The 27,397-nt window shown below is 44.8% G+C and overlaps 1 protein-coding gene across 1 annotated transcript; it reads right to left on the bottom strand.

Annotated features, from left to right (window-relative positions):
* Positions 1-972: 972 nt before the first annotated feature.
* On the bottom strand, positions 973-27,397 carry Znf398 (zinc finger protein 398; the record flags this gene model as incomplete). The annotated part of the gene is given in 5 exon segments (XM_013504589.1): positions 973-5,336; positions 6,913-7,026; positions 15,608-15,721; positions 16,219-16,345; positions 27,002-27,397. Coding segments are annotated over 5 exon segments (1,905 nt in total), but the record flags the coding sequence as incomplete, so codon positions are not given.

Genomic DNA, 27,397 nt, shown 5'->3' with positions numbered 1-27,397 from the left:
GCACCTGTCTGGCAAGCGCAAGGTCATGAGTTCGAGTCCTGGTACCGGAAAAAAAGAAAAAAAGAAAAAAAAAAAGAGAGAGAGAGGAACAGGCTAAACAGAGTAGAGGAACATGGCGGGCAAAAAGCTGAGACAGCAATCAGTCATGTGTCTCTGCAGAGCAGCCTCCAATTCAGCTCGGCTTTATGACCTCTTCAGGCTGCTCCTGTAAAAATCTTTGTCATGGCCTCTGCCCTTAACAATGTACCTAAATTTCCTCCCAAGCCTGAACGCTCCTGCGATGCAGATATCGTTTTTATTTTACAGATAAGGAAACTAAGGCTCAAGATGATGAAATAGATCAGTGTATGGCTCACGGTAGCTCCAGGGCTTCAGTCTAGGTCTGCCTGAGTCCTTGCTCTCAGCTAGTCACACAGGGCTGCGTCCCTGCTGCACCCTATCCTCACCCAATTTGATCTCAGGGACCTGCTGCTTGCGGAACCCTGAAACTCACCCACACACCCACCTCTGTGAGTGTGCACCGTGGGAAGTGACTTCTCCCTTGCTGAGCTAAAGACCCAGAGTCCACTGAACACGGTCAGAAGTGCCCATCACACACACACAGGAAGAAAAACCTGTCTGGGACATCACAGGTCTTGGTCTCTTAGTGCCTTTTTGGGAAAGATCTGCTTTTACTCCTTGCTACTGAGTAGCTCTCAGGCAGCTGCTGAAGCCTATCATCTAGGAAGCTATGATGTGGGGGAGGAGTATCTGTGCAGGAATTTGGGATTTCCATTCCACTTGGAATAAGTATGGGCCCCTTTAAAATAACCTATCAATGAGGCTTTTACAGACTGCAACATGGGCCCCTTTAAAATAACCTATCAATGAGGCTTTTACAGACTGCAACAGTCCGCATTTGTTATCACTGCCTGTTAAGTCTCCAGGTCTGGGTAAGACAGGCGTAGACGCCCACCTCTCAAGAGAAGCCAGCAAGTTTGTATGCACTTTATTAGGAACGAGGCATGTCATGCAGGGAATGGCTCTAGCTAGAGCTCTGCTAAGGTGTTTGCAGTCGTGGTGTCCAGCAGGAAAGGACGAGTCTTCTTTCACTTTCTAGGCCATCAACCAACTTCCATTTATTTTCGTATTTCTGGCTGACCCAGAGGCTCACCCAATGGTGTCAGTGAAAATGCTAGCAAAGAGAGCCAGTCTGGTGAGTGAACCCCCGCACCCCACTGGCACGGCGACAGTGCTGTGACAATCCAAAAGGCGGGCGGGCAGGTGAAGAGCTGTGAGGCTTCCTCTTCCGAGTTGCATCCACTCCAGCAAGCAGGCCTCTGGGCCCCCTCGGTCACAGCGTTAGATGCATGGTTTCTCCCAGGAGTGCCTGCTGGACCAACAGGTTCTCCGGCACACACTGAAAGCTTTCTGTTGGACTTTACCTTAGCTTTTCACCAATCTACTTTTGAATCTTTAGCAAATAAATTCTTTAGGAGTGGCCTGGAGTTCTATGTGGTAGGGGCCTGATGGAGGGAAAGGAGAATGTAACACAAACGGCTGAACTCCCTGCTTTGTCCCAGAACTAGAACCCCACATTCCTGCCATCCTTCTGAGATGGCCCTGCACACTGCCCTCCACACTCAGGTTTGTGGCTCCTGTCGCCCTGGAATGCAACCCGTGTTCACTTTCTGAGAAAGCCTGGGTCTCTGCTGGCTACCATTCCTTGCAGAACGGGCTGTGGATTTATCTGCAGCACTTTAGCACTAAGTTGTGCATCCTCAGTAAATCTTTTGGTTTAAAATGAATCTGAACTGGTACCAGAAAAAAAAAAAAAAGAAAAAAACCAAACAAAAAAAAAAGAATCTGAACTATAACCTAATCCCACATCATACCTCGTGTAAGAATCCCTTCTCCAGCATAGCCTGGAAGATGCTTGGATCCATTTGGAAAGGATTTTTAGGATCTTAGCTCACCACCTAAAAGAAATACTCGAGTAGGATTCTCTTTCCTTTTCATTGTGGGAAGCAAGGTGCATTACAGACCTGAAAAACACACTGAAGGTCCTACTGGTCACCAATAAAGCCAGAACCCTGGTTCTGGGATGCTCAGAACTACCCAATTTTCCCATGATGAGGGCTAGATCCTGGCTAGAAAACTTTTCATCCCAATACTCCAGGGTTCTGCCCACCGCCTGGCTTGTCGTTGTCTAAACCCTTGGGCTTTGTCATTGTTTAAGAAAAATGAGGTTATGACAGCAGGCCAGGCCTCAGGCAGTCCTCACGTCTCCTGTGGTCCCTGGAATGGTGAATGTCACAAAGCGGTGTTTTAGGAATGTAACTGTCTTCCCAAGCGGCGTGTTCAGACAGCCTTCTCAGGAGCACAGCCAGCTGGGCTGCCACCCTTTCCTGGCGTGGTAATGAACAGTGAGGCAGAGGGAAGCCTAGACTCGGTGGTAAGAACACAAGTCTTTATCGCTTATTGGGAGAATATCCTGTTGAAGTCCCACACCTCCTTCTAATACTGTAGATTTAGGGGGAACTAGAGGGTATAAGAAACAACTTTTCACCCAAGATATGGCACTCCTACATTCTCTGTCTTCTCCCTCAGGCACAAAACAAGAGCAAAACAAATCAAATTGATTTCAGTCAAGTTTCTGCAAGAACTCCTCTGCTTTGATTCTGCTGTCTTATTTGGCTTCACTTGGACAGAAGCCGAAAGCAGAGACAGGATTTTGGCAGAAGGAAATGTATCACCAGATTTTTTTTTAAATTTCTAGTGGTTCACCACCCCCTCATGCAGGTGGTGGTGTGTGGGGGTCTCTTTTGTTTTTTGAGACAGAATCTCTCTCTCTATAGTTCGGGCTGGCCTTGAACTCATAGTGATCCTCCTGCCTCTGCTTCCCCAGTACTTGGATTATAGGTATGCACAACCAGGCTCAGCTCACAGTATCACTTTGCAGATGCAAATTTGAGCACTAGAAAGGGAAGGGAACTAGTATGAAGCTGTAAAGACACTCAGGGGTAGAACTAGATTCAAATCATCCCAGGGTCTGAGTGACCCCAAGAATAGAACGTGTGGTAGCCATGGCACCAAAAAGCGTAATAGGCACCACGGCTATCTTGTGTACAGGGGGTGGCTCTCAGGGATCTAGGAGGTGCCCATGCGGCAGGGCAGTTGGGAGGAACAGGTGCTCTCCTGGATGGCTTGAGAACACCACCACACTGCTGCAGCTCTCCTGAGGAACTGCAAGCCCAGCCCGGGGCACGTCCTGAAACCCCTTTGTACTTGAGGAGGGCACTGTGATCTCTGCTGCTGGTGACTGTCAAGAAAATCGGACACTGGGAACTGAAAACTCAGCTCACTGGCCTGGAAAAAGGAAGGCAGATGTGAGTGCTCTAGAAACACAGGTCAGGCGCAGATTTCAGGCTGCTCTGTCATTGTCACGGCAGGTATTTCTTGGGGTCTCTAGCTTTCAAACTGGCTGAGAACTCTGCCCCCAGCTTCTCGCTGGGACCTTTACAAAGATTTCTGGTAGTAAATGCCAGTATAAAAGCCTGAATGTTAGAACCAAGCCAGCAGAAGTTAAGAACTGTTCTCTTAAATAAGCTATTACAATCAGATTTTTTTGTTCACCCAATATCAAACAAATGTACGAGAAGACAACCTAGGACCCCCAAGAAGGCAGTCGTGAGTCCTTGTGTTTCAGGGACAGATAGGCAGCTACACGGGTGTGGACAGAGCTTTTACAGGAGGCAGCAAGGTAAGCAGTGGCTAAAGGACATTTTTCGGACAGCCATCTCGACTAACAAACCAGTGAAAGGCCTTCCACATTCACCTGCCTCAGGACGGGCTTCAAGCTCTAAGGCTCCCCCTCACACGTCTCTACCGACACAGACATGGTCTAAACCTCACCGAGGCCGCCCCGCGATGAGACAGCCAGAGGGCAAACCTGGCTTCCCAAACTCTCTGCAACAGTCTCCTAACTTCTGCTTTTGTAGTATCTTTGGAAAGATGGGGATGCTGGGTTCATTTCCTGGTTTTTCTGGATTTCAAGATATGGTACTGTTGCACAGCTGTGAAGTTCTGAAATAGTAGTTGCGTGTGGAGGACCCTGAATTCCTTGACGTGCTGGAGAATAATTACTGTGGGTGGCGGGCCCCCAGCTTTAGGCCGGACTTTCTGCTTGCTGTGAGCCTGCAGCTACAGCAACCCCCCTCCGCTCCCGTCCCCATACCACTGACTGGTCTCTAGTGCTTCCGTGCTGACGCCCAGGCCAGAGGCTTCTAGCGCAGGAAGCAGCGGCCCAGGCGGCTCAGGTGGCGGCACAGAAGGGTTGCTGTCGCCTGGGCATCCCCCGCTGTGGCCTGAGCGTAGGTGGTCCTTGAGCGTCTGCTTGTAGCGGAAGCTTCGGCCGCAGAGTGCACAGGGGTAGGGCCGCTCGCCCGTGTGGATGCGCTGATGCTTCAGGAGGTGGTGCTTGCGGATGAAGCTCTTGCCGCAGTGGGAGCAGGGGAAGGGCCGCTCGCCCGTGTGCAGCCGCCGGTGGTTGAGCAGGTGCTCTTTGCGCATGAAGCTCTTGCTGCAGTCTGTGCACGGGTACGGCCGCTCGCCCGTGTGGATCATCTGGTGGCGTATGAGGGCTGAGTGGCCGTTGAAGTCGATACCGCACTGCGGGCAGGAAAAGGGGCGCTCCTGTGCATGGCCCCGCTGGTGCAGCAGCAGGCTGAGCTTCAGGCTGAAGCTGCGGCCGCACTGTGAGCAGCGGAAGGGTCGCTCGCTGGTGTGTGCACGCCGGTGGCTGGTGAGCCGAGCCTGGTCGGCGAAGCGCTTGGGGCAGTCCGGGCAGGGGAAAGGGCGCTCAGCGCTGTTGTGCACGCGCAGGTGGTAGGTGAGTCTCGAGGGATGTGTGAAGGTCCGGGAGCAGTGCGGGCAGGTGGGGGGCGTCTCGCCGGCGTGCTCCTGGGAGGCGCTGCCCAGGTCTGGCTGCACGGGAAAGTGCTTTGGGCACTGGGCACAGGGCCCAGGGTGTTCGGACGCATGGCCACACTGGTGGGTCAGTAGCATGTCCTGGTTGAGACTCTTGCCACAGTGGTGGCAGAATACCTGCTCCCCGACAGGAGGCGGGAGCGGGTAGCTTCCCAACTGAGTGAATGTCACTTGTCCTTCTGAGGCCTCGGGCAGGTCAGTGGCCGCACGTCCAAAAGGTGTCATGGGTGCGGACTGCTGGCTTTTGAAAGCCACATCTGAGAAAACATCCTTTGCCACTGCTGTGGGGGCAACAGAGAAGGCAACTGGAACCTCGGGGCACAAGGTGGCTGGAGCAAGGCCTTCGGACTTGATGACAAGCTCCTCCTCTGAAAGAAAGGACTCAGAGTTACCTGCTCAGGTCCTGTCCAGCCCCCAAAGTTGTCCCTGCTCCTGAAACTCAGACAAGGGACCCCCTGCAGCCTGGACAATACCAAGATGTGTGCACTCCCTGTGCAAATCATCAGGGAGTGTAAACTGTACCTCTTTAACACTGCTCCCTGTTTGGGAAAGGAAAGACAGCATCAGGCCTCCCTACTTTGCTTTCATCACGCTTTGCATCTGCTTTTTCTGTCACCTATTGTGACAAAACCAAAACCTCCTGACTTCTGTCTCCTCTGTTCTACTGAACAGAATCCTTCAGTAGGATCAACTGTCTCTCCTTTCCCTGAAAACAAAGTACACATTTCTACTCCTGCGTCTTTGCTTATTCTGTTTTTGGGTTTTTTCTTCCAGTACTGGGGATTGAACCCTGAGCCTTCGCACTGAAATACATCCTCTACCTTTTATATTTTTTATTTTGAGATGAGGTCTTGCCAGATGTCCCAGGCTGGCCTTAAATTTGCGACCTTCCCATCGCAGGCTCCTTGAGAGCTGGGATGACAGGTGTGCTCTACTATGCCCGCTGGGCTCACTCATCTGTAGGACGGATCCTCCCTTTCTGTTTCCACATCTTTATTTCCTGCCTGAATACCTAAACTACAAGGCATGTGTGTTCCTTTTGTGTCTCCCCTCTTTTATTAATACCACCCCACTTGCCCTTGGCCTGTCACAGTGGACATGCCTAGCACTGCTAAGCGTCCCCAGGGGAAGCTTTTGGAAGGGCAGAAACTGTACTTCCCAGAGCCTAAAGGAATACAGGGTGCAGAAGGTATTAAAACCAGATTGTATTAAGTTGTATACACAGTTGGGTACTTTATGACCTTGGGATTCTTCTTTATAATTCAAGTGTCAAAATACAAATGGTGCTAAGTATCTTACAATGATTCTTCTCCCATTACCATTTTCCCTTTCACTGAACATCCTCCTTTGCACCTCTCCAATGATACTGTGTCTACTGCTATCTTCCCAACCCACTTCCTACTGCTGGTCTATCTTCTCTAAGTGACCTGTAGATGTTCTACTTTCCCCCAGACTTGTACTTTTGGTCCATTAATCAGTACTTACTTTTCTTCCCTTAACAATTTTTTTTTTTTTTGGTCTTTTTGAAACAGAGTCTCACTATGCAGTTCAGGCTGGCCTTGAGGTCACTTTGTAGCCCAGGCTAATCTTGAACTCAAAAAGATCCTCCTGCCTCAGCTTCCTGAATGCTGGGATTACAAGCATGCGCCATCAAGCCCAGCCCTATGCTAGGGATTAAACCAGGGCCTTACACAAACTAAGCACATGTTACCATTGAGCTATGCCTCCAGACCAAAGTACTGTATTTTAATGTTTTTGCATTTGAGAGTGTTTTCCCACTAAAGAGTTTATCTTAGAGGCTTCCTGGTTTCACTGATAACTCAGGCGACCATATCTGTCCTTCTCCTGCCTGCCCCTTGCCTCCAGACCCTATGTCAGGCAGGCTGTTGGGTCCCTCCTGGTGTGGGCAGGGCTGCGCGGAGCAGCTCTTCAGCCATCACTCACCCGTGTAAGTGCCTTTGTACACCTCACTCTCCTTGGCCTCCTGGGGGGGCCCAACCTGAGGTTCCTCCTCCTGTTTGATCCAAGACAGAATATCTGATGTTGAAAGTCCAGGCTCTGAATGTGGGGGGAAAGGAAACAGCCTTCAGGGACTTGAGTTAGAAGATAAACATAATCACATTGGCTTGTTAAATACTGTGTGTTAAAAACTTCTAACTAACCCTAGCTTGCGCCTCTATTTTTTAGTCAGCTCATTTAAAAACAAGTCACAATTTTTATTTTGGAGATGACACCCTGGAATAGAACCCACAGTAGTTTTCACTTGGTAGTTTTTGTTTGTTTTGTGGTGCTGGGGTTGAACCCAGGCCTCTGCACTGAGCAACATCCCCAGGCCTTTCTATCTAAGACACAGCCTCACGAAGTTGCCCAGGCTGAACATGTGATCCCTCTGCCTCAGCCTCCCGGGGTGTTAGGATTATAGACATGTGCCACCATGCCTAGCTGGTAGTGCTCTTATAGTAACAATATTTCCATATTTTTCTCTCATTTGGGAGAAAGGGAGCAGGCAATATTTTTTCCTTTTAAGTAGAGTGGCCAACAAGGTTAAATAAATCTCCAATAAGGAAGTATTTACATCATATTATCAGACATTTGCTTTAAAGTACACCAGATAAAAGCAAAGAGGCAACACTAACCAACAGTTTTTGGTTTTTAAAGTGTTAAGTAAAAAACAAGTACATTTCAAGAAGAACGAAGTTAGGTCAGTTTAAACACAGCACACTTCGGATTCCCAACTCTGGGCTCTTCCCCAGGGATCATATTTCCTTTGCTTATTAAATGATATAGGTCAGTTTCCGAAACTGGGCACAGTGAAAACAGCATGTGCAAGTTCTTCACGTCTTGAGAATTCTTTGTGAAAGAAGAAAGCACCATCTCTGAATGCTTTCCATACACACACACACACACACACACACACACACACACACACACACACACGCCTCATGTGCTTGCTCTTCTAGTCTAGACCTAGATGATCTTCTCCAGCCTATGCAGACAAGCAGGCAAGGTCCTGACAGTAAATTCAAGCTCTCCAAAGTTATTTCTCAAAAAAGCCTTGCAGACAGGTTACGGTTTTACTTCCAGCAAATCAACAGAACTCCCTGCTCTGTTCAATACCTCTTAAATCAGCTAGAAAGTGCTGGAATCCAAGGGCGTGGCCAGAGGCAGAAGAGGCTGGGTAAGACTAGCGCCCAGAGACTTCCCGGAGGGGAAAGCAAGGCTTGGCCCAGACAGGAGGTTGCCTTTCCTGTTGCTACCGTACAGTGCACACAAGCTCCAGTGTCCTACACACAGCCCAGCCTTACCTTTATTTACATACACAACACAGGAAAAGGCAAGGGGCTACGGGTTGTGAAAGAGGAGCTCTTGAAAACCAAAGGATAAACTTCCACTTACCAGACACATGACTTCTGTACATGCTTAACTACTTTTCTTTTACAATTTTCTATACAATGAGTTAGTGCTCTAGAAACTGTCAACTATGCTTCCAGTGTTTATGACTTTTGTTGTTATTGTTGTTTGTGGTACAAATTCAAAGAATGAGACACATCTGACTCGCTTCAGTCCATTGAGTCACTGTTCTCTTTAAGGTGCCACTGTCCCTCACGTGACCGGCAGGAAGCTCTCGGTCAGTGCTGCTCACACAGCCCCAAATGCCAGCTTCCTTGATTTCGGGCAGGACAGACCACCTCAGGCTCATCAGTGCACTTCCTGCTTGGGCTCAGAATTAGGGCTCACTCTGAAACAGGGTGTAGCAATAAGGCTGCCACTGCCACCCAGTTCCCACTGCTTCCAGGCCCTGTCAGTGGACAATGCTATGAGATGCAGACTTCTCAGCAAAAGCAAAGTGTCATGAGCCCCTATTAATACTTCTGTTTCATATGTAAGAATACTGCATTGATATTAAATCTTTTTATCTTAAACTAGTATTTTTCTTAACCCTGAAAAGACAAAGACCCTTAGTTTCTAATGACATTAACATAATCTTTGTTTAACCTGAATATATGATAGGTTTCAAGATAATACTAAAAATATTAACAAACATGAAATTCAAGTTTTTACGATGGTTTTAGTCTTCAGGATATATATCTCTAGGGACATGCAATTAAAATACTGTGCTTTAAGATCATTTGAAGTAAATATGCATGCAAGTTTAGTTATTTTATTTTTTTAAGTTTTTATTTATTTATTTCTTGGTGCTGGGACTCAAACTCAGGACACTGCATGCTTGCCAGGCAGGCGCTGGGCCATGAGCTAAATCTCCAGCCCACGTCTAGTTATTTTAGTATGTTTGATTTTTTAACTTTTATATTTTCTTAATTATGTTAAATATTTACAAGGTTTTAAAGTCAAAACTATAAAATAAGACATATTCAGGGAAGTCTAGCTCCTATCTGTTTGTTTCCTTTCTCCCCATATAAGGTAGCCACTCTGGTTGATTTTCCTTTTCATTTTCCATGTTTCTCTGTAAACACATAAATATGTACAGAGTCATACTTTCCCTCTTTAACATAACATGCCATACTACATAAACAATCCCAGGGGCTGGGGTTTTAGCTCAGTGGCACAGCACCTGCCTGGCAAGTGCAAGGTCGTGAGTTCGATTCCCAGTACCAGAAAAAAGCCAAAAAAAAAAAAAAGAAACAAACCAATTCTATACTTTGATTTTAAACATGTTATTCCGGAGATCTCTATAGCTGTTTATAGAGACCTTTCTGGTCCCTTTTAGGTGTACTGCATGGCTGCACCATTATTTATTCAAAAGCCCTGACTGATGGGTACCTGGATTCCTTCCAGTCTTTAGATACAGTATTAGTTAGCAGGCAACAATAAAAACTATGAAGAGCTAAATAAGTCATTGCTCTAGAAATGTAGCGTTTCTTGTTATTAGAGTTCACCATTAAGCATTGCTTAATGTTAAGTCATTGCTCTAGAAATGTAGAGTTCTCTTGTTACCAGAGTTTACCGTTAAGCATCAGACTATATGCTTAACTTGGGACATTTCAAAAAACTAACCTTTCTTCTTTCCCTTACTTCCTTCAGCTTTTTAAAAAAATTTCTGAGTCAGAGTCTCACTGTGTTGCCCAGGCTGGTCTCAAAATCCTGGGCTCAAACACAGACCCACCACAGCCTCCGAAGCAGTTGGGAATACAGTATGTGCCACTACACTCAGCTTCCTTCTTTATGAATGGCGAAGCTGAAAGTCTAACCGTTTCTCTGTTCATTTAGTAGATCAACCGGACTAAGGATTTATTTTATTAAAGTGCAGCTTCTTTTGCCAGTTGTTCCTCAAAGGATTACTATCTAGAAAGAACTGAAAAACACCAGACCCCCCTAATTTAAAGACCCAATTAAAAAATGGGAATCTGAGATGAATACATACCTCTCAGATGAAAAAGTGAAGTAGCAAATAAATATATAAAAAAATGTTCAGTAGCACTAGTCATTTGAGAGATAAAAATTAAAACAATGCTAAGATTCCATCTCACCCCAGAAAGAATAGCTGCTATCAAGAAATCAACCAGTAACAAATGATGGGAAGGATGTGGGGAAAAAGGGACTCTTCTCCACTCTTGGTGGGAGTGTAGACTGGAGCAACCACTGTGGAAATCAGTGTGGAGATTCCTCAAAAATCTAGGACTAGAGGTTCCATTCGACCCAGGTATTCCCCTTCTGATACCTTCCTAAAAGAATTAAAAAGCAGCTGGGCATGGTGGCACATGTCTGTAATCCTAGCACTCGGGAGACTGAGGCAGGAGGATCATTGTGAGTTCGAGACCAGCCTGGGCTACAAAGTGAGCTCAAGGCCAGCCTGAATTGCATAGTGAGACCCTGTCTCAAAAAGAAAAAACAAAAGGGAAGAATTTAAAGCACCATAACACCTTTGTTCATAGCCCCACAGTTTGTAATAGCCAAATCATAGAAACAGCCCAAATGTCCATCAACTGGTGAATGGATAAAGAAGATGTGGGTTTTTAAATACAATGCGGTACTACTCTGCCATAAAGAAGGATAAACTGGACACATTTTTAGGTAAATGGGTGCACCTGGAGACCATACTCAGTGAAATAAATCAGACACACATGTGTAAATAAGGACTAAAATGTATAATGGGTATTGTTTAAAATAGGAAGAAAAAAAATAAAAATAAAATAGGAAGAAATGTTCAAATCAAGAAGCAAACACGAGAAGTGGGAGGGGAAAAGGAAAAAAGGCAAAAGTACAAAAAATGAGAAAAGCAGGGAAAAATGGAAACAAACCTTTTATAAATGGGGAGGGAAGAAGGGGTTGAAGGCAGGGTAGGGGAAGGGAAAAAAAAGAAATGAGTTATATCATGTACAGGTACAAATGCCCTGCGATGAAGGAAATCATTATGTATCTAAAATGTACAGGGGGCTGGGGATTTAGCTCAGCGGCAAGGAGCCGGCCTGGCAAGTGTAAAGTCGTGAGTTCAATTCCTAGTACCGGAAGAAAAACAAAACAAAAAAAAATAGATAAAGAAAATGTACCAATAAAGTCTGTTTGAAAAAGAAAGGAAGAAAAAGAAAGAGGGAAAGAGAGAGAGGAAGGGAGGGAGGGCTGGTTCTCACCACTGCTGTCACAGAACACGTAGAATTCACTGGTGTCTACAAGCTGGCAAGATGGTGTGAGTGAGTGTGTAACACGAACACCCTGAGGAAGGGAAGTAAAGGGGCAGGAGGCCTGGCGCAGACAACTGCTGGTGGCAGCACCTGCCACCAGGCCACTGCAGAGGCACTACACATTTTTCCTCACAGTACAACGTGGGTACTTAGAGGGGCATGAAATGAAAGTAAAGTCACGGATCAGGCAAGCCGCGGGCTTCGGAGAAAGCCAGAAAAACTGCACACTGACCAGGTAAGAGGGACTGAGTAAGAACCAGGTTTTCTGCTTGAGCATGGTTAAAACTAGAAAGACCAATCACAAGCAAATAGAAACGTTCCTGTCTATATTGGTTACATGTTATTTGAAGTATGAATCTGATTAAATTAATCTGATTTTGTGCATTTTAATATGATATGGATCATGCTTTCTGAAAAGGGGCCAGAAATTCAAGGTTCTGGGATTTGTGCAAAGGGCTTTTAAACTAAATCAAGGCACAGTATGTTGAGATCTGGCTTCTTAAGAAGACACTAAAAATACTTTTGATGTGAAACTACTATTCTTAAAAATACAGACAATTTTCTTCTTTTTTTTGGTACTGAGACTTGAAGTCAGGGCCTTGTGCTTGCCAGGCAGATACTGTGCTGCTGAGCTACATCACTGGCCCTGCACAATTTTCTTAAAAAAAAAAAAAAAAAAATTTATGAAACAGGTGTGGGACTGTAACAGCCAGATGAATGTGTTATTTTGTAATAAATTATAATCTCTAAATTTCATGATCCTTGTTCACAAATAGGTTAAAATCAGAACTGGCGTAAGTTAGTATATGTGCTAATCATTCACTTTGTATCCAAAAAAAAAAAAAGAAGAAAAAAAAAAGATAAATACCCAAATGTATTTTAGAAAATTAAGGTTTCTAAAAGTATATCAGCATTCTAACACAAACACACTGGTCTAACAACAATTTACAAAGTACATTAAAAGTTCTTAAACATGATGCTGTTAGAGAAGCTGCTTGCTCAAGAAGAAAAAATCAGAAGTTATATTAGAATAAGATAAAGAAGGGATTTAAACAGTTAAATGAAAAATAATATATCAAAAAGTCATTTTAAAAATCCTATCACTCACATGGCCTAGCATTAGTTTCTCCCACCTAACATATGTGAAGAACAGTCTTTTACGTGTTTTAATGATCAATGGTGTTTAAATAGTATTGTCAGGAGAAGGAAAACACAGAACAGGCCAGAGACTGCCTACTCTAGAGGGCCTGCTGCAGGTCTGTCCTCGGTTGCAGACGGTTGTCTACACTGATGGAAAACATTCCCTAAATGACAGCAGTGGTTCATGGTGCCTCAATCATTTGCCAAACAGAGTTGTTTATACTGACCACGACTCGTCCTTCCAGAAGTCTAGAATCTGGGTCTGTCCTAGGCAGAGGGCACCTGTGTGACAGCCACCAATAAAAACCATGGGCACCAAGCATTGAATGAGTAGCTCTGGTGGACAGTACTCTGTGTGTACTCTCACAGATCATTGCTGGAGGAACAAGATGTGTCCTAGGAGACTCCCCTGTGAGAGGACCTGGGATGCTTGTCTCTGGTTTCCTCTCTGTTCTCTTTCCCTTTGCTAAAGTTGCTTTGTACCCTTTTGTGTTAATAAATGTTAGCTCTAGCTTGCAGGAGACTATGTACTGAATCCTGCAAGCTTTTAAAAATGTGACATATTGACTGGCCCAAGTTATATGAATCCTATTCTCTCTCTCCCTTTTTTTTTTGTCTTTTTGAGACAAGGTCTCACTATGCAGTTCAGGCTCGCCTTGAGCTCACTTTGTAAAAGCCCAGACTGGTCTCGAACTAACCCTCCTGCCTCAGCCTCCCAAGTGCTAGGATTACAGGTGTGCGTCACCACACCCAGCCTTATGAATCCTATTCTCAAGTTTGGGTAAATATCTAGGTTCCTAGTCACTGATACAAGAATAAAACCAGAATATTAAATCAAACACATTATTTGTTCATTTTCAATTAAAAAAAAGTATAAAGTATATAGGTTGACTACCCAGAAATGAAGTTTAAAAAACACAAAGTAAAAATAAATTCACTATACTTATAGGTAAATGAAACTTGAACACATCATTATAAAACCAAATTATCCATATCTTTTTCACCCATCTTCCCAAATTAAAATATTTAGGGCCAGGTGTGGTGGTGTACACCTGTAATCCCAGCACTTGGGAGGCTGAGGCAGGAGGACTGCTGCAAGTTTGAGGCCAGGCTGGGCTACAAAGTGAGTTGAAGGCCAGCCTGAAGTGCACAGTGAGACCCTGTCTCAAAAAGACAAAAAAAAAAGATATTCAGGTAATTATACCAGCTGAACGCAGTATCAACTAATAATGCAGACTAAAAAGTTCAATAATTAATCTTTTGTAATCAATCCATCTTTATAGGCGCTGTTATTTATATCTATGATATAGATCAATCAGTCAATCACTACACTGCCTAAATGCAATCATCCACCCATTCTTAAAACATAATATATATGGCAGTGGTACATATTGCTCAAAACTCAGAGAAGTTATACTTCACACCAAAGCATTTTACTGTATGTAAAAACAAATACTGAACCTTAGTTAATTATAGGTTAATTATTAGTTAATTATTAAATATGTTAATTATTAGTTAATTATTAGTTAAACAAATACTGAACCTTAGGTTAATTATATTCATGGTGAACTATTTAGAAGGAAATGTACTGATGTCTCTAATTTAAACTACATCAGATATAGGAAAGATTAGTGGGGTATAGTGGTGCTTGCTTATAACCCCAGCTACTTGGGAGGCTGAGCTAGGAGGAGGATCACAGGCTTGAGGTCAGCCTGGATAACTTAGTGAGACCCTCTCTCAAATTCAAAACAAAAAGAATCGGGAACATGGCTCAGGGGTAGAGTGCTTGCCTAGCATGTGCAAGGCCCTAGGTTCAATCTTCACACAAAAGGAAGGAAGAACTGGAGGGAGGGAGGGAGGGAGGAAGGGGAGGGGAGAAAAGAGAAGGGAAGGAGGGAGGCAGGAAGAAAGGGAGGAAGGGGGGACTAATGGCTGGATGGGAAAAGGGATGCAGAAATGGATACACATGTGATAAAGAAGTTGGTAAAATGTGAGTGGTAGAGTCTAATGCTGAAGAGCTACACACTGACTATAAAATTACTTCTATTTTTCTGAATGAAAATTGGCATAATAAAATAGAAAAAATAGCAGTAGATGAGACCATAATAGAAGCTGATCTAATAGTGAGGTCTAGAGAATAAACCTTCTGGTAGTGGTATCTATGAATATTTATACAGCAAAGAAAAAAGCATATGGGAATTTTTTGATAGCAAAGGTGGGCTGTGAAAGAAGCAGCACAGCCAGACTTTGGCTAGCGGTATTTCCGCAGTGCTCTCCAGGCCCGGGCACATCCACGTTTCCCTGTGTGGAGCAGCATCCGGGGCCACTGGCTAAGTGCACCCCAAAGACCACACGGATGCCTAGGACCTTCCGCCCTAGGCCAGGCATGCCTTCCATCTAGCCACTTCACTCCAGCTGGGCATGACTGCTTCCTGTCACGTATTTCTAAATTGCTGGGTCTCAGTCCTTTTATCAGGGAACATATTTAATAACACTAGGATGTGTGGTATGGATGGCTGAAGGCACAGGAAATGATGTCTCTGAGCTCACTCTTTTATTTATTTATTTATTTATTTTGGTCTTTTTGAGACAGGGTCTCGCTATGCAGCTCAGGCTGGCCTTGAGCTCACTTTATAGCCCAGGCTGGCCTCAAACTCACAATGATCCTCCTGCCTCAGCCTCCCGAGTGCTGGGATTACAGGCATGCGCCACCACGCCCGGCGAGCTCACTCTTTTAAATGCCCAAAGTCTTTACCACTGAATGGCTCTGGAAGCCCCGGGCCCTGCTTACTTTACTCTGTGTCCCCTTCTCCACCAGGAAAGGGAGATGCTGAGCGGACACTTCATCTCTCACTTACCTTCACTGGGGACCGCAGGAATCTCAGTCTCCTCTGGGCCTGCGTGGTCCTTTGTGTTATGTTCTCCTTCTGGTTGAATCTGAGATAAGACATCAGGTTGACTCATGGCATAATCTGAGGAAAAAGGGACAGACAAACGAGCATGACAACTGACTGCTGTAGAGGGTGCTATAGTCCCAGGGAATTTCTTTTAGGTTCCGTATCACTTTTCCCTATGCATCTACACCCAACTTAGGATGCTAGTACCTACTCAGGAAAGCGGCCGGAGGAGACAGGATGTGGGAAAGGCATGTGTGCTAGGTGGCTCTGCCCACAGGCTCCTCTCCTGGAGCAAGAAGTGACAGTGTGCCTCCGCGGGCAGTCAAGGCCCTTTTGCTGTGAAGAACACGGAGGGAACCGGCAGGCACACTCAAAACCCGGAACCTTACTCTGTCCCATCATCTTGCAAAAGGAGAAATTCTGCATTCCACTGCGTGAGTGTGAATTGGTGAGTGTGAATTGGCCGCCGGGGCTCGAACAATGCTAAAGTACAAGGACGGGGGAATGAGGACACTGGAGGAACAGGGACTCTCTGAGCCCTCCTGGGGCTGCTGGTGCCAACTCAGCCTCACCCATGGAGATGAGAGACTCGTAGTTGCCCTTCAAGATATTCTTGTAAAGCTCCTTCTGCCATTCTTCTAATTTTTCCCACTCTGGAGTGGAAAAGTAGATGGAGACATCATCAAATGCCACAGGCACCTAAAATCACAATCACATGCATTAGTCCTCCCCACCGCAGTAAATTCAATAGATCTTCCCCCCCAATTGGTTCTTTACTGCTTTTTTATATTGTCAAAGGGTCGTCAATAAATATTCTAAACAGCTCTGAAACTGTTTCAGTTACCGCTCCCCTGTCATTAGTCTAGCCCTAAATTCCACACTCATGCAATACAGCATGTAGCTGGCACCTTTCCTGAGGTCTATTGAAGCACTTTGCAGATAGCAAGAAAACAACTCAATGCCATGCAAATAAGTTTTCTCATGTCATTTTTTTTTAATTGTTTGTTATTTTTTGAGACAGGGTCTCACTCTGTAATTCAGGCTGGCCTTGAACTCACTATGTAGCCCAGGCTGGCCTCAAATTCGTAATTCTCCTGCCTCAGCCTCCCAAGTGCTGGGATTATAGGCAGGCGCCACTGCGCTGGGCGGGCTGTTCCTTGCTAACCCTTGGCTTCTGAAGAAACCTGGTTTGGTGAAGCGGGTCCAGGGCGGGAGTGCCATTAGTTTTTCCCATGTTCTGATCACCTGACCTGGAAATGGGAAAGTTTTAATGTCACCACAAGCCCCCAAACCACAGAAATCCCAATTGATTGTGTTCCATATTTCTTTTTAAAGAGCTGTGAATGCCCCTTTTGATCTTGCCTGGGATTCGGACCACTAAAAGATGTTTGTTCATTCGTTCTCTTCCTCTGGGCAGAATCTGACATTTTGAATTCTTCTCCCTACTTCCTTTTTTTTTTGTTTTTGTTTTTTTTGTTTTTTTGCCGGTACTGGGAATCGAACTCATGACCTTGCACCTGCCAGGCAGGTGCTGTGCCACTGAGCTAAATCCCTAGCCCCTTCTCTGTACTTCCTAACTGGTCTTTTTCTCACTTTGGATCTTTGTGGGAGGAAGAGGGCATGGGGCATCACAGCTACCCTTGCATGTGCTTCAAATGGAAGCTGTGTCCATTTTGCGGCTGTTTCCAATCCCCACCTGCCGACCTCTGAGACACCCACTTCCTCTTGCAGTCCCTTCAGTTTGTTTTCATGAAGAGATTTTCTCTTTCTAGGCAACTAGAGCTCACTGCAGTTTCTTTGTAGTTTGATTAGGTTTCTTCTTTGCTTTTCTTTCAACCACTGTGTCTGTTTCTCTCCCAGTGTCTTTGCATCTTCTCCTTGTATTTCTCCAATGTTGGCACTGTTTCAGCCTTCTACTCTGCCCTTTAGCATCTGTTTGAACTCAGCAATTTATTCTTTGTCAAGTGAAGTCACTTGGATCTGCAAACTAATTTCCTATTTCCAGTCAGAATTTTCATTTTTTCTTTTCTTCCCATTTTCAGGGCTCACAATTTGCTGCTGAAGTTTTAACCTAATGCCCTGAAGCGCCCTTCTGGCCTGGTCTGCTCTTCTGCCCTCTGAGAAACCCACAGTTCTTGCTCACTCCGATCCTTTCTGGTTGCTTCCAGACATCATTTTCCCTGCCAATCTGTTCTCAAATTCTAGCTTTTCACTTTGTAAAACCACATTTCTGATACCTTTATTCTTTTACATATTAATTCATAATCCTTTTGTTTTTTTCTCTTTTAAAAGATCTCACTATGTTGCCCAGGTGGCCCTGAACTCCTGCGATCATGCATTACTTCTGCCTCAGCTTTCAGAGTAGCTGGGGCCATAGGGACCCCTGTGCTCAACTCCTTTTCTACTAGAGCATTATGTGGTGTTCAGGGCTGATTTGAGAACTTCACGGACCATCCATCCTGTCCACTTTCAATCTTAGTCCTCTTTCTAACTTACTCCTATGTATTCCTGCCTCCAGTTTGATCTGTTATGTCTAGTTAGAACATTTACAAGTTTTTGTTTTGTTTTTTTTTTTTGGTACTAGAAGTGAACCCAAGGTTGTCACACTGAACTACACCTCCACCATTTTTTATTTTGATCTTGATACAGGGCTTTACTAAGGATCCTCCTGCCTCAGTCTCCCTCAATGTTGAGATTACAGGCGTGTATCACTGCACCTACCATAGCTTGAATATTAAATTATTTTTTTAATTCGTTAATGTATTTCTTGTTCAGTTTTATGCAATCTGCTGATTTTAAAAGGTATTTTAAGCCAGGCATGGTAGCACATGCCTGTAATCCCAGCACTTAGGAGGCTGAGGCAGGAGGAAAGTATTTTATTCTCTTACTGGAGTTTCTGATTCTTAATGTATTTAAGCCTTTAACAGTTCTACCCTTTGTGAAGTTAATACCTGCAGTTCATTTTTCCCAAGTCTCTAGTGTCCTCTAATTCTCTTCTTGGCTCTTCAAGCATAGCTTTCCCTTTCTTGGCTAGTTTATTCCTCACTGAACAGGCGCTTGAGCTGATTCTGAAACTTTATGTACTCATTCTGCTGCTTGCATGGTCAGCTTTCAGAGTCTGACGACAAGATTTATGGTGTTACATCCTTATCCTTCAGCAGTTAACATTTTCTGTAACTCACACAATTTGTCAGCTCACTGTCTCCACCAGGAGAAAACGAGAAGTGTCCACATTGGACAGCGAGCTGATACCACATAAAAGTAAGTTCTGGCTTTCCTATGGCCTTTTTTCTTTCCAGAATTATTTCTTACTTCCTCCTGCTAAGGTAGAAACCAGGCAGGCGAAATTATACCAGACTCACACCAAGCCCTTACACTGACTGCAGAGACTTAACAAGTGTTGTGGCCAGACTCTCCACGAGGGGCACTTCCACAGCTCCAGCCATGGACATCAGCCGAGCTGGACATCAGCTGAGTCATCTCACAGAGGCACTGGAGCTCAGCAAGGTGTCCTACACTCTGGTGCAGCTCACCACACCTGGCAGGAGGAGGTGGAGTAGCAGAGGGGAAAAGCAGCAAAAATGAGGCAGAGCAAGAAGGCAGAGAGGAGGACCAGAAATCTGAAGCATGCAGGAGAGCTGTGAGGGCAGAGTGGCACCTGAGAAGAGCCCATCTCTCCCTTGGAGGGCCAACATAGGACCCTCACTGGCCACTTACCACTCCAGCCCCTCACTCAAAAAATCAAGTCTCTGCTGATGTCTGGTGGTTTACTGAAAGCAACAGTTAATGTTTAAATTTTTTTATATAAATTTTGACCTATTTTGCAGGCTTGTATCTGGTAATCTGAGCAACTTATGTGAAGACAACAGTATGCAATATAGCAACCATTTTTTTTTGGTACCAGGAATCAAACTCACGACCTTGCGCTTGCCAGGCAGGCACTTGCGCCACTGAGCTAAACCCCCAACCCCCTTAACCACTGGTGAATTCCTACCATTCTGTCTAGTGAAACTCCGTATTGTATCTAGTGCTTTTTAAATTATTATTTTCTTATTCTCTTTAATGGTTTGATCAGTCTTCCAGTTTTACATCTGGTAATCTGAGCAACTTTGTCAGAGATAATATATAATATAACAACTACTGTTAATCTCCATCATTTGGTTTGAAACTCTGTACCATTTTAATGTCCTTGCTTTGTTTTGTTTGTATTTTACTATTTTATTTTTTACTATTCTCTTTAAAATAAAAAAAAAAATCAAGTCTCAATTTAGTTGCAAAAAACTACGCAGAGGCTACGCAGAGGAGTGAAAGGATACAGGAAAAACAACATGCCTCAGCCTCCATGGGTTCAGTGTTTTCACAGGGAAAGACCATAAACAGTAAGCTATAAATTATGGGAGAGTAGAGACCATTATCTGTAAATAACCGCAAATAAGTTAGGAACAACTGCAACACAATATGTAATTCACATAACAAAACAGTCTGACCATCCATTACATACAAGGTTCTCCCTGAGCCAGGTGTGGTGGTGCACACCTGTAATCCCAGCACTTGGGAGGCTGAGGCAGGAGGATTGTTGTGAGTTCGAGGCCAGCCTGGGCTACAAAGTGAGCTCAAGGCCAGCCTGAACTGCATAGACAGACCTTGTCTCAAAAAAAAAAAAAAAAAAAAAGGTTCTCCTTAAGCACCAAGATTATAAAAATATGGTTTCTGAGCCAAGCGTAGTGGCACATGCCTATATCCCAGCCCTCTTGCAGGCTGAGGCATCAGAATGGCAAGCTCAGGTCCCACCTGGGCAACCTAGTGACTTTGTGAGACCCTGTCCAAATTTTTTTTTTTGGTACCAGGAATCAAACTCAGGACCTTGCACTTGCCAGGCAGGCGCTTGTACTGCTGAGCTATATATCCCCAGGCTGACCCTGTCCAAATTTAAAAAAAAAAAAAAAAAGGGCTAGGCATATAGTTTAATGAAAATGTCTTGGGTTCAGACTCCAATACCAAAAAGAAACAAACCAAAAAAGATTTCTGCCCGAAAGGGGCGTAAGACTACATACGCATTAATGACACTCATAATGGAGCTGGGGTGACTCTAAAAGAAATGGGATGCAACTCTGACTAGTCCTCATGAGAACGGGGGAAACATTTTTTTCCTCTATTTAATTTTTATTTTATTGGTATATGTTAAATACACATAATGATAACACTCATCACTGGCAATTTGTACCTATAATTTGTACCTGCTGCTTCTTTTTTTCCCATTCTCCTCTCCTCCTCTCTCCTCCTCTGGGGGGAAACATTTAACAAGGAAAACCAGAGTGCATTCTAAGGGTAATTATGAATTCTGCCTAGTTGGGTCCAAGTTTTACATAAGAGAGTCGTCGGCACAGACTGCTCTAAAGCACTTAGCCCTCAACAGAAACTAGGAGGGTCCTCTGCACATAGGCACAGCGTCAGAGGTATGGGGACATGAAGGTTCCCCACAAGGGCACATGGAGGCGTGAAGCTCTCCTCACACCGGCACTGGCTGGGTGGGCGTCATCCGGCCTCCCTCTCCCTCCTCCCTCCCCAAGAGCTTTCACAGTTTGGTTTTTATGAATGATCTCAGTATCAAAAGCCACTTAGAAAAGGCCTGTGATACGAACAAGAAAAAGCAGAATAAAAGGAGGAAAAATTACTATGGTGGGTGCACAGAAATAGGGAACCGAATTACTAAATTTTAAAAGCCTTTAATTAGTATTCCCCTAAATATTTGAGGGGCTGGGGATTTAGCTCAGTGGCAAAAGCGCCTGCCTAGCAAGCGCAAGGTCGTGAGTTTGGTTCCTGGTACTGGAGAAAAACCAAAAAAAAAAAAAAAAATTTGAGAAGACAATACACCTATAAAGTACAAACACCCATAAAGCTATGGAAAAGGGACAGGTGAGAAAACAAAAGACTACTGGTATGTATGTATACATGTATATAAAATTGGTATGTCTGCACAGATATGTATGTATATGTGTACCTTTTCTTCCAAAAGTGAAAAAATTCAACAAAAAGACTGGAGAATAAAGTCATGACAATCTCTCAGAATATAGTATAGAGCCAGGCATTGTGGCACACACCTGTGATCCCAGCACTCTGGAGGCTGAGGCAGAAAGATCACCATGAGTTCAAGGCCAGCCTGGGCTACACAGTAAGTTCATAGGGGTTCATGCTGGGAACCTTCATGTCCCTGTAACTCAGATACTGAACCACAGAATGAAACCCTGTCTAAAAAAAAAAGAAAAAAAAATTGTATAGAGCAAAAAGATAAAGAGTAAATCCAGGAACTTCAATATCTAACTAATGAGAAAGTCAGAAGAAATGAATGAATAAAATATTTTTTTAAATAACAAAAGAGTTTCCTAAGAGAACACAAATTTTCAGGGTATACTGCATGCACGGTACAAGAAAGGAAAACAAAAATCTATATTTAAATATATCGTTATATTTCACATTAAGTATAAAAAGATTTCAGAAACTTCCAAAGAAAGTTTACCTACAAAGGAACAAAAATCAGATTACATATCAACACTGTGTGCTCAAAGATAATGAAACGATGTCTCAACATTTCTGAGGCAGAAGTTTTTTTCACAAAAATCTTAAAACCAGCTAAAATACCAAACCCATCCTGAATGAGAGTTATTTCAAACATGCAAGGACTCCACAACCACACACCCTGGGAAGTTTCTCGAGGAGGTTCCTCAGCTATGCAAATGCGTGAAGGAACCCTGGAACCTGAGAATCACAAGGGAAGGGAAGCCCCAGACAAGAGCTCTGAGGTAGGTTAAGCAAGCAATCAATCCAGTTAGAAGAGGAGGAAGAGAAGAGGACGCTTTTGCCGAAAAGAGGAGAGCAAGGCATAGGATGGAAGGTATGATTCGGAACTTAGAAAACCTGCGACTATTGTAAAGGTGACTGGCAGAAAAGGAACATTTTAGCCAGGCATGGTGGCGCATGCCTGTAGGGACGCTGAGGTAGGAGGACTACCACAAGTTCTAAAGCAGCCTGGGCTACAAAGTGAGTTCAAAGTCTGCCTAAACTACACAGTGAGACCCTATCTAAAAAAGAAAAAAACACCTTCACCAGAGGATACTGGCCATGACGCTGGGCACTGGAGAAAAGACTATAATCCTAGCCTAGAATTTCTCAAAACTTTTGGTCTCAGATCTTTTAACCTCTTAAACATTACACAGAACCCCAAACAGCTGTCATTTATATACTGACCAATATTTACTAATTAGAAAGACAGAATTTTAAAAATATGTATTCACTTTAAAATAGCCAACACATTACAATTAGCATAGTTATTATTCATAAGAAATATTTTACAAAGCAAAATACTGGTAGTACTGTTTTACATTTTTTTGCAAACCTCTTTAAAATCTGGATTAAAAGACAACTGGATTTGTGGATCTGTTTCTATATTTACTATGATACACTGTTTGGATCGATGCATATGAAGAAAAGCTGGCCTCACATAAACATGAAGCTAGAAAATAGTTGGAATATTTAAAAGCCCTCTCAGATACTGTGTATTTTTTCTTCCTTAATTCTACACCAAAATTTAGCAAGTGTTAGCACCTTAACTGCTAGCTGCAGTGTGAAATCTGACACAATCTCAAATGATCTTTTCATACTTTTCATTTAGGCAGTACTGAGGATTGAACCCAGACAGTCCTGAGCTACGTATCCAGCCCTTTTCATTATTTTCTTTTTAAATTTTGAGATTAGGTCTTGCTAAATGCCCAGACTTGCCTCAAAGTTGCAATCCTCCTGCCTTACCTTCCCAGCTAGCTGGGACTGCAGGCTTCTGCCACCATCCCCACCTGTCCTACCTTTTATCCTAAAATCTATGGGCCTATTCTGGTGGATTGACTGGTACTGAAGACTGAACCCAGGGTCTTCACACTTAAAATTATACTTTTATTTTGAGACATGGTCTTGCTAAATTGCTTATTTGCCTATGGTAGGCTCCAACTTGTGATCTCCCTGCCTGAGCCTTGAGCACTGGGATTACAGACATGCACCACCACACTGGCTTTATACCGTACTTTAAATGACTTTATACCTGTGTGTGATTTTGTAAAATTTCTGCCACTTATTTGGAAAATATACTTTCTCTGAGTTGGGCAGACTTCCCAATGTTGACATTATTTCAAAATTGTTTAAAAATGATATTAAAATTACCACTAGCCAGGTATGGTGGCACACACAAGTAATCTCAGCACTCAGGAGGCTGAGGCAGGAGGATCACTGTGAGTTCAAGGCCAGCCTGCACTACATACTTCATGTATTTTGACTAGAATTAAATACATTTCAATTTCATAAAGAAATCACATTATTTTCTGTAGGATTTGGGAGTGTAAGATGGGCAGTTTAAATGTTACCCACTTAGCCAGAGAAGACAGTAACTTTAGTTCACCTTTAATGCTACATCTGAGCCACCAGCAGAACACCTGGGGGGCTCCCAACACACGGCTGCACAGTGGGGTGCTAGCCATCAAAGCCACTGCTCCTCCTCCACCCACTGCACGGGAAGTCTCAGAGAGTCGCTCAGCATCCTGCACCCCACACCATTCAGCCACTCCACCTGCGCCCTAGCCGTACCTCTCTACCCAAGCGGCTCTTCCCAGGACTCCTGAGACACCAAGCATGCCGCCCTCCTCTTCCAGACCCCGATCACGTGGCCCGGGAACATGACAGCTCTCTTCCTGAAAGCTCTTCTCCTCCTTGGCCTGTGACGCCAGTACTCTTCTGTGTGATTTTCTCACCTCTGTGCCCTTCCAGCTCCACCTCTCTCCTGGCTCCTCCTACTGCAGCTGGGTCCTGGGACTCCCTTGCTTATCCACTCTCTCTCCTGGGATGATCCTTTCCTCTCTCACAAGTGACAGTATCATTCTGCCTCAGTGACTCCCAAGTATTTCCCTCTCCCCTAAGCTTCTGGGTCCACTAGACACCTCTCCCCAAATTATCGCACAATCTCAAACTAACTCAGCCCTTCCGCCAGGATGCTTCATTCTTCCCCACCTCAGGCCACACCTCCCTAAGGCATTTGCCTCAAGGAAATGCCATCACCGCCCAACCAGGTCTTCCCGCCAAGAGCTAGGACTCTGTAATCCACAGCGGCTAATGGCATATCCTCTGCCTACTGGGTTAAAATATAACTCTGCTATTTATACTTGGTAACCGTATCATCTTGGGCAAGTTAGGGCTCTTACAAAAATTATACACCTTCAACTAGGGTAGAGGGCACACACCTATAATCCCAACATTCTGGGAAACTGAGGCAGGAAGATGCAAGCTGAGTCTTGCCTGGGGAATTTAGAGAGATCCGATCTCAAAATAAAAAACAGAAAAGGGGCTTGGGATACAGTTCAGGGCAAAAGCCCTGAGTTCATACCCCAGTACCCCACTAAAAAAATTACATACCTTAAATTTAGCAAAGCACACAGCACAGTAAAATCTAATTGCCACACACGGACCTACAATGATTGTCATTCTTCTTTTTTTTTTTTTTTTTTTAATGATTGTCATTCTTAACTCTTGGTTTTTTTGTTTTTTTTTTTGGTAGCAGGAGTTGAACGCAGGACCTCGTGCTTACCAGGCAGGCGCTTGTACCCCGGCCCAACTCATTTCTAACCCACCAGTCATCTGTCATCAGTTCCAGAATCACAACAGCCCGCTTCTGTCCACTCCTCTCCTGCCCGCCACTGCTGCCCCTCCAAGCCACTCTGCTCTCCTACTCCTCTCCAGCGGCCTCAGTGTCCCCTTCCGTTCTCAGAACCCCACTCCACAGCAGCCAGCACGAGCCTTCAAACTACTCCGCGCAGTTACAGAAGCCGCTCCTGGAACCCTCCAGGCTTCTCTCTTTGCACCTCAGTGTAAAACCGGAAGTCCTTTCCTCAGTCGAGTGCCTCTCATTAGTAGTCACAGCCCCAGGCACCCAGGAGCATCTCTGCGGAGCTTTAAGGGTCACCCAGGCTTCGGCTCTACACAGTACATTGGTCAAAAATTTAGAAGTGCCCCAGGTAACTTTTTTCCTTCGATTCTTGGGATTGAACCCTAGGCCTTTGCACTGAGCTACATACCAGCCCTTTATATTTCGAAACATTTCTTGCCCAGTTGCTCAACTGCCCAGGCTGGGCTTGAACTTGCAATCTTCCTGTCTCAGCCTCCCAGAGCTCTGGGGTTAGCGGGCATGTCTGGCTCCACCAGGTAATTTTCCCATTCAGCCAGGACAGAAAAGCATGGCTCCAGGAAAGCACCTGACCTCTGCCTGTTTCTCCAGCTGTTCTCCCCCATTCAAGCTACACACCCGTTAACTGCCTTCTTCCTTTTCCTTTCCTTATGAATGGATTTGCGCCTCTGGGACTTTGCACAAGGTCCTCTTTCACCTGGAAAGCAATGTCTCCTAGCTGGGGCTCAGCCTTTTCTTAAACATTAGCTCCTTAATGAGACCCTGTCTGACATCCATTTGAAAACATCACCAGAGACCACTTTGCTTTACTTTTATTAAAACATTTCAAGGGGCCAGGGATACAGCTCAGTGGTACAGTGCTTGCCTGGCAAGCACGAGGTCCTGAGTTCAATTCCCAGTACCAAAAAATCATTTCAATGTGCGCGCGCGCGTGTGTGTCTGTGTATGTGTATGTGACATCTTGCTTTCCCCAGGAAAATATAAGCTCCAGGAGACATTAGTGAGTTGTTTATTGCTACACTTTTAGGATACAGATCAAACGAATAGTAAGTATTCCAGAACTACAGATTAATGAGGAAGCAAATAGGTGTGTTTAAACTAGCTGTCCACAGTTGTCTTCCATAGTTTCAGAATGACTTTTACTTCCTTTTGCTTTATGTACCATTGCCCAGAAGGCTAATGGCCTCTAACATCTCAACTCGATCTACAGCAAACCTCACCCCACAGATAATCACAGCCCCTTAAGGTAACCACATAATTGTACAACCTTTACCTTTGTCTTTCCTCTAAACTTTTACAAGAATTGCTGACAAATTCAAGTGGATAGAATAAAATACTGAATTGTTTCCTCCCCAAGATTGTGGCAGACTGGTTAACAAAGAAAAAAGTAAATCCTGAGGGCTAGGAGACAAGGGAAAAAAAATGTATGTACTAGGTAACCACACTCCGACTGGGAAGGAGTTTCCCATCTGAAGCTTTACACTCTGGGCACTGAGCTGAACACAGAATGCTTCCCACATACACAAAAACAAAACTTCTTCAAGGCTCATAAGACATCTTACCCCTGCACCCACCCCTTCCTGCTATCGGAGGGCGTGTGACAGCATCTCACAGCGGATGTAGAGGGACCGGGTTACCTTTGGGATCTCTCCTTTAACTCCCGGGGGCAGCCGCAGGATCCAGAAGTTCCGGTTGCGCAGCAGGTTCTCCAGGTTTTCCAGCCGCCGCTGCAGCAGCCCGTACTCCTGCAGCAGCGTCCCCAGCACGGCCCACTTGCCCTCCAGCTGGTTGCTGAGCTCGGTCACTGTCTTCTCACAGCTGGCCAGCTTCTTCTCGGCCGTCCCTGTCCTGCCTTCCAGGTGCAGGAGCCGTCGGCTGTGGACGTCCACCTTCCTCTCTATGGCCTGCACAGCAGCCACCACCGTCCACAGGGAGATGGCTGCGGTCTGCAGATGCGCGTCACTGGCCGCTGGGGGTGGTGGCAGCTGCAAGGGCTGCAGGGATGTAAGGCACTCAGAGTCCCATTCAGCCGT

The sequence above is a fragment of the Chinchilla lanigera genome, unplaced genomic scaffold, assembly GCF_000276665.1.
Source record: "Chinchilla lanigera isolate Chin_1 unplaced genomic scaffold, ChiLan1.0 scaffold00090, whole genome shotgun sequence".
Taxonomy (NCBI): Eukaryota; Metazoa; Chordata; class Mammalia; order Rodentia; family Chinchillidae; genus Chinchilla; species Chinchilla lanigera.
The sequence above is the reverse complement of the archived record's forward strand: the minus strand, read 5'-3'. Positions and strand labels throughout refer to the sequence as shown.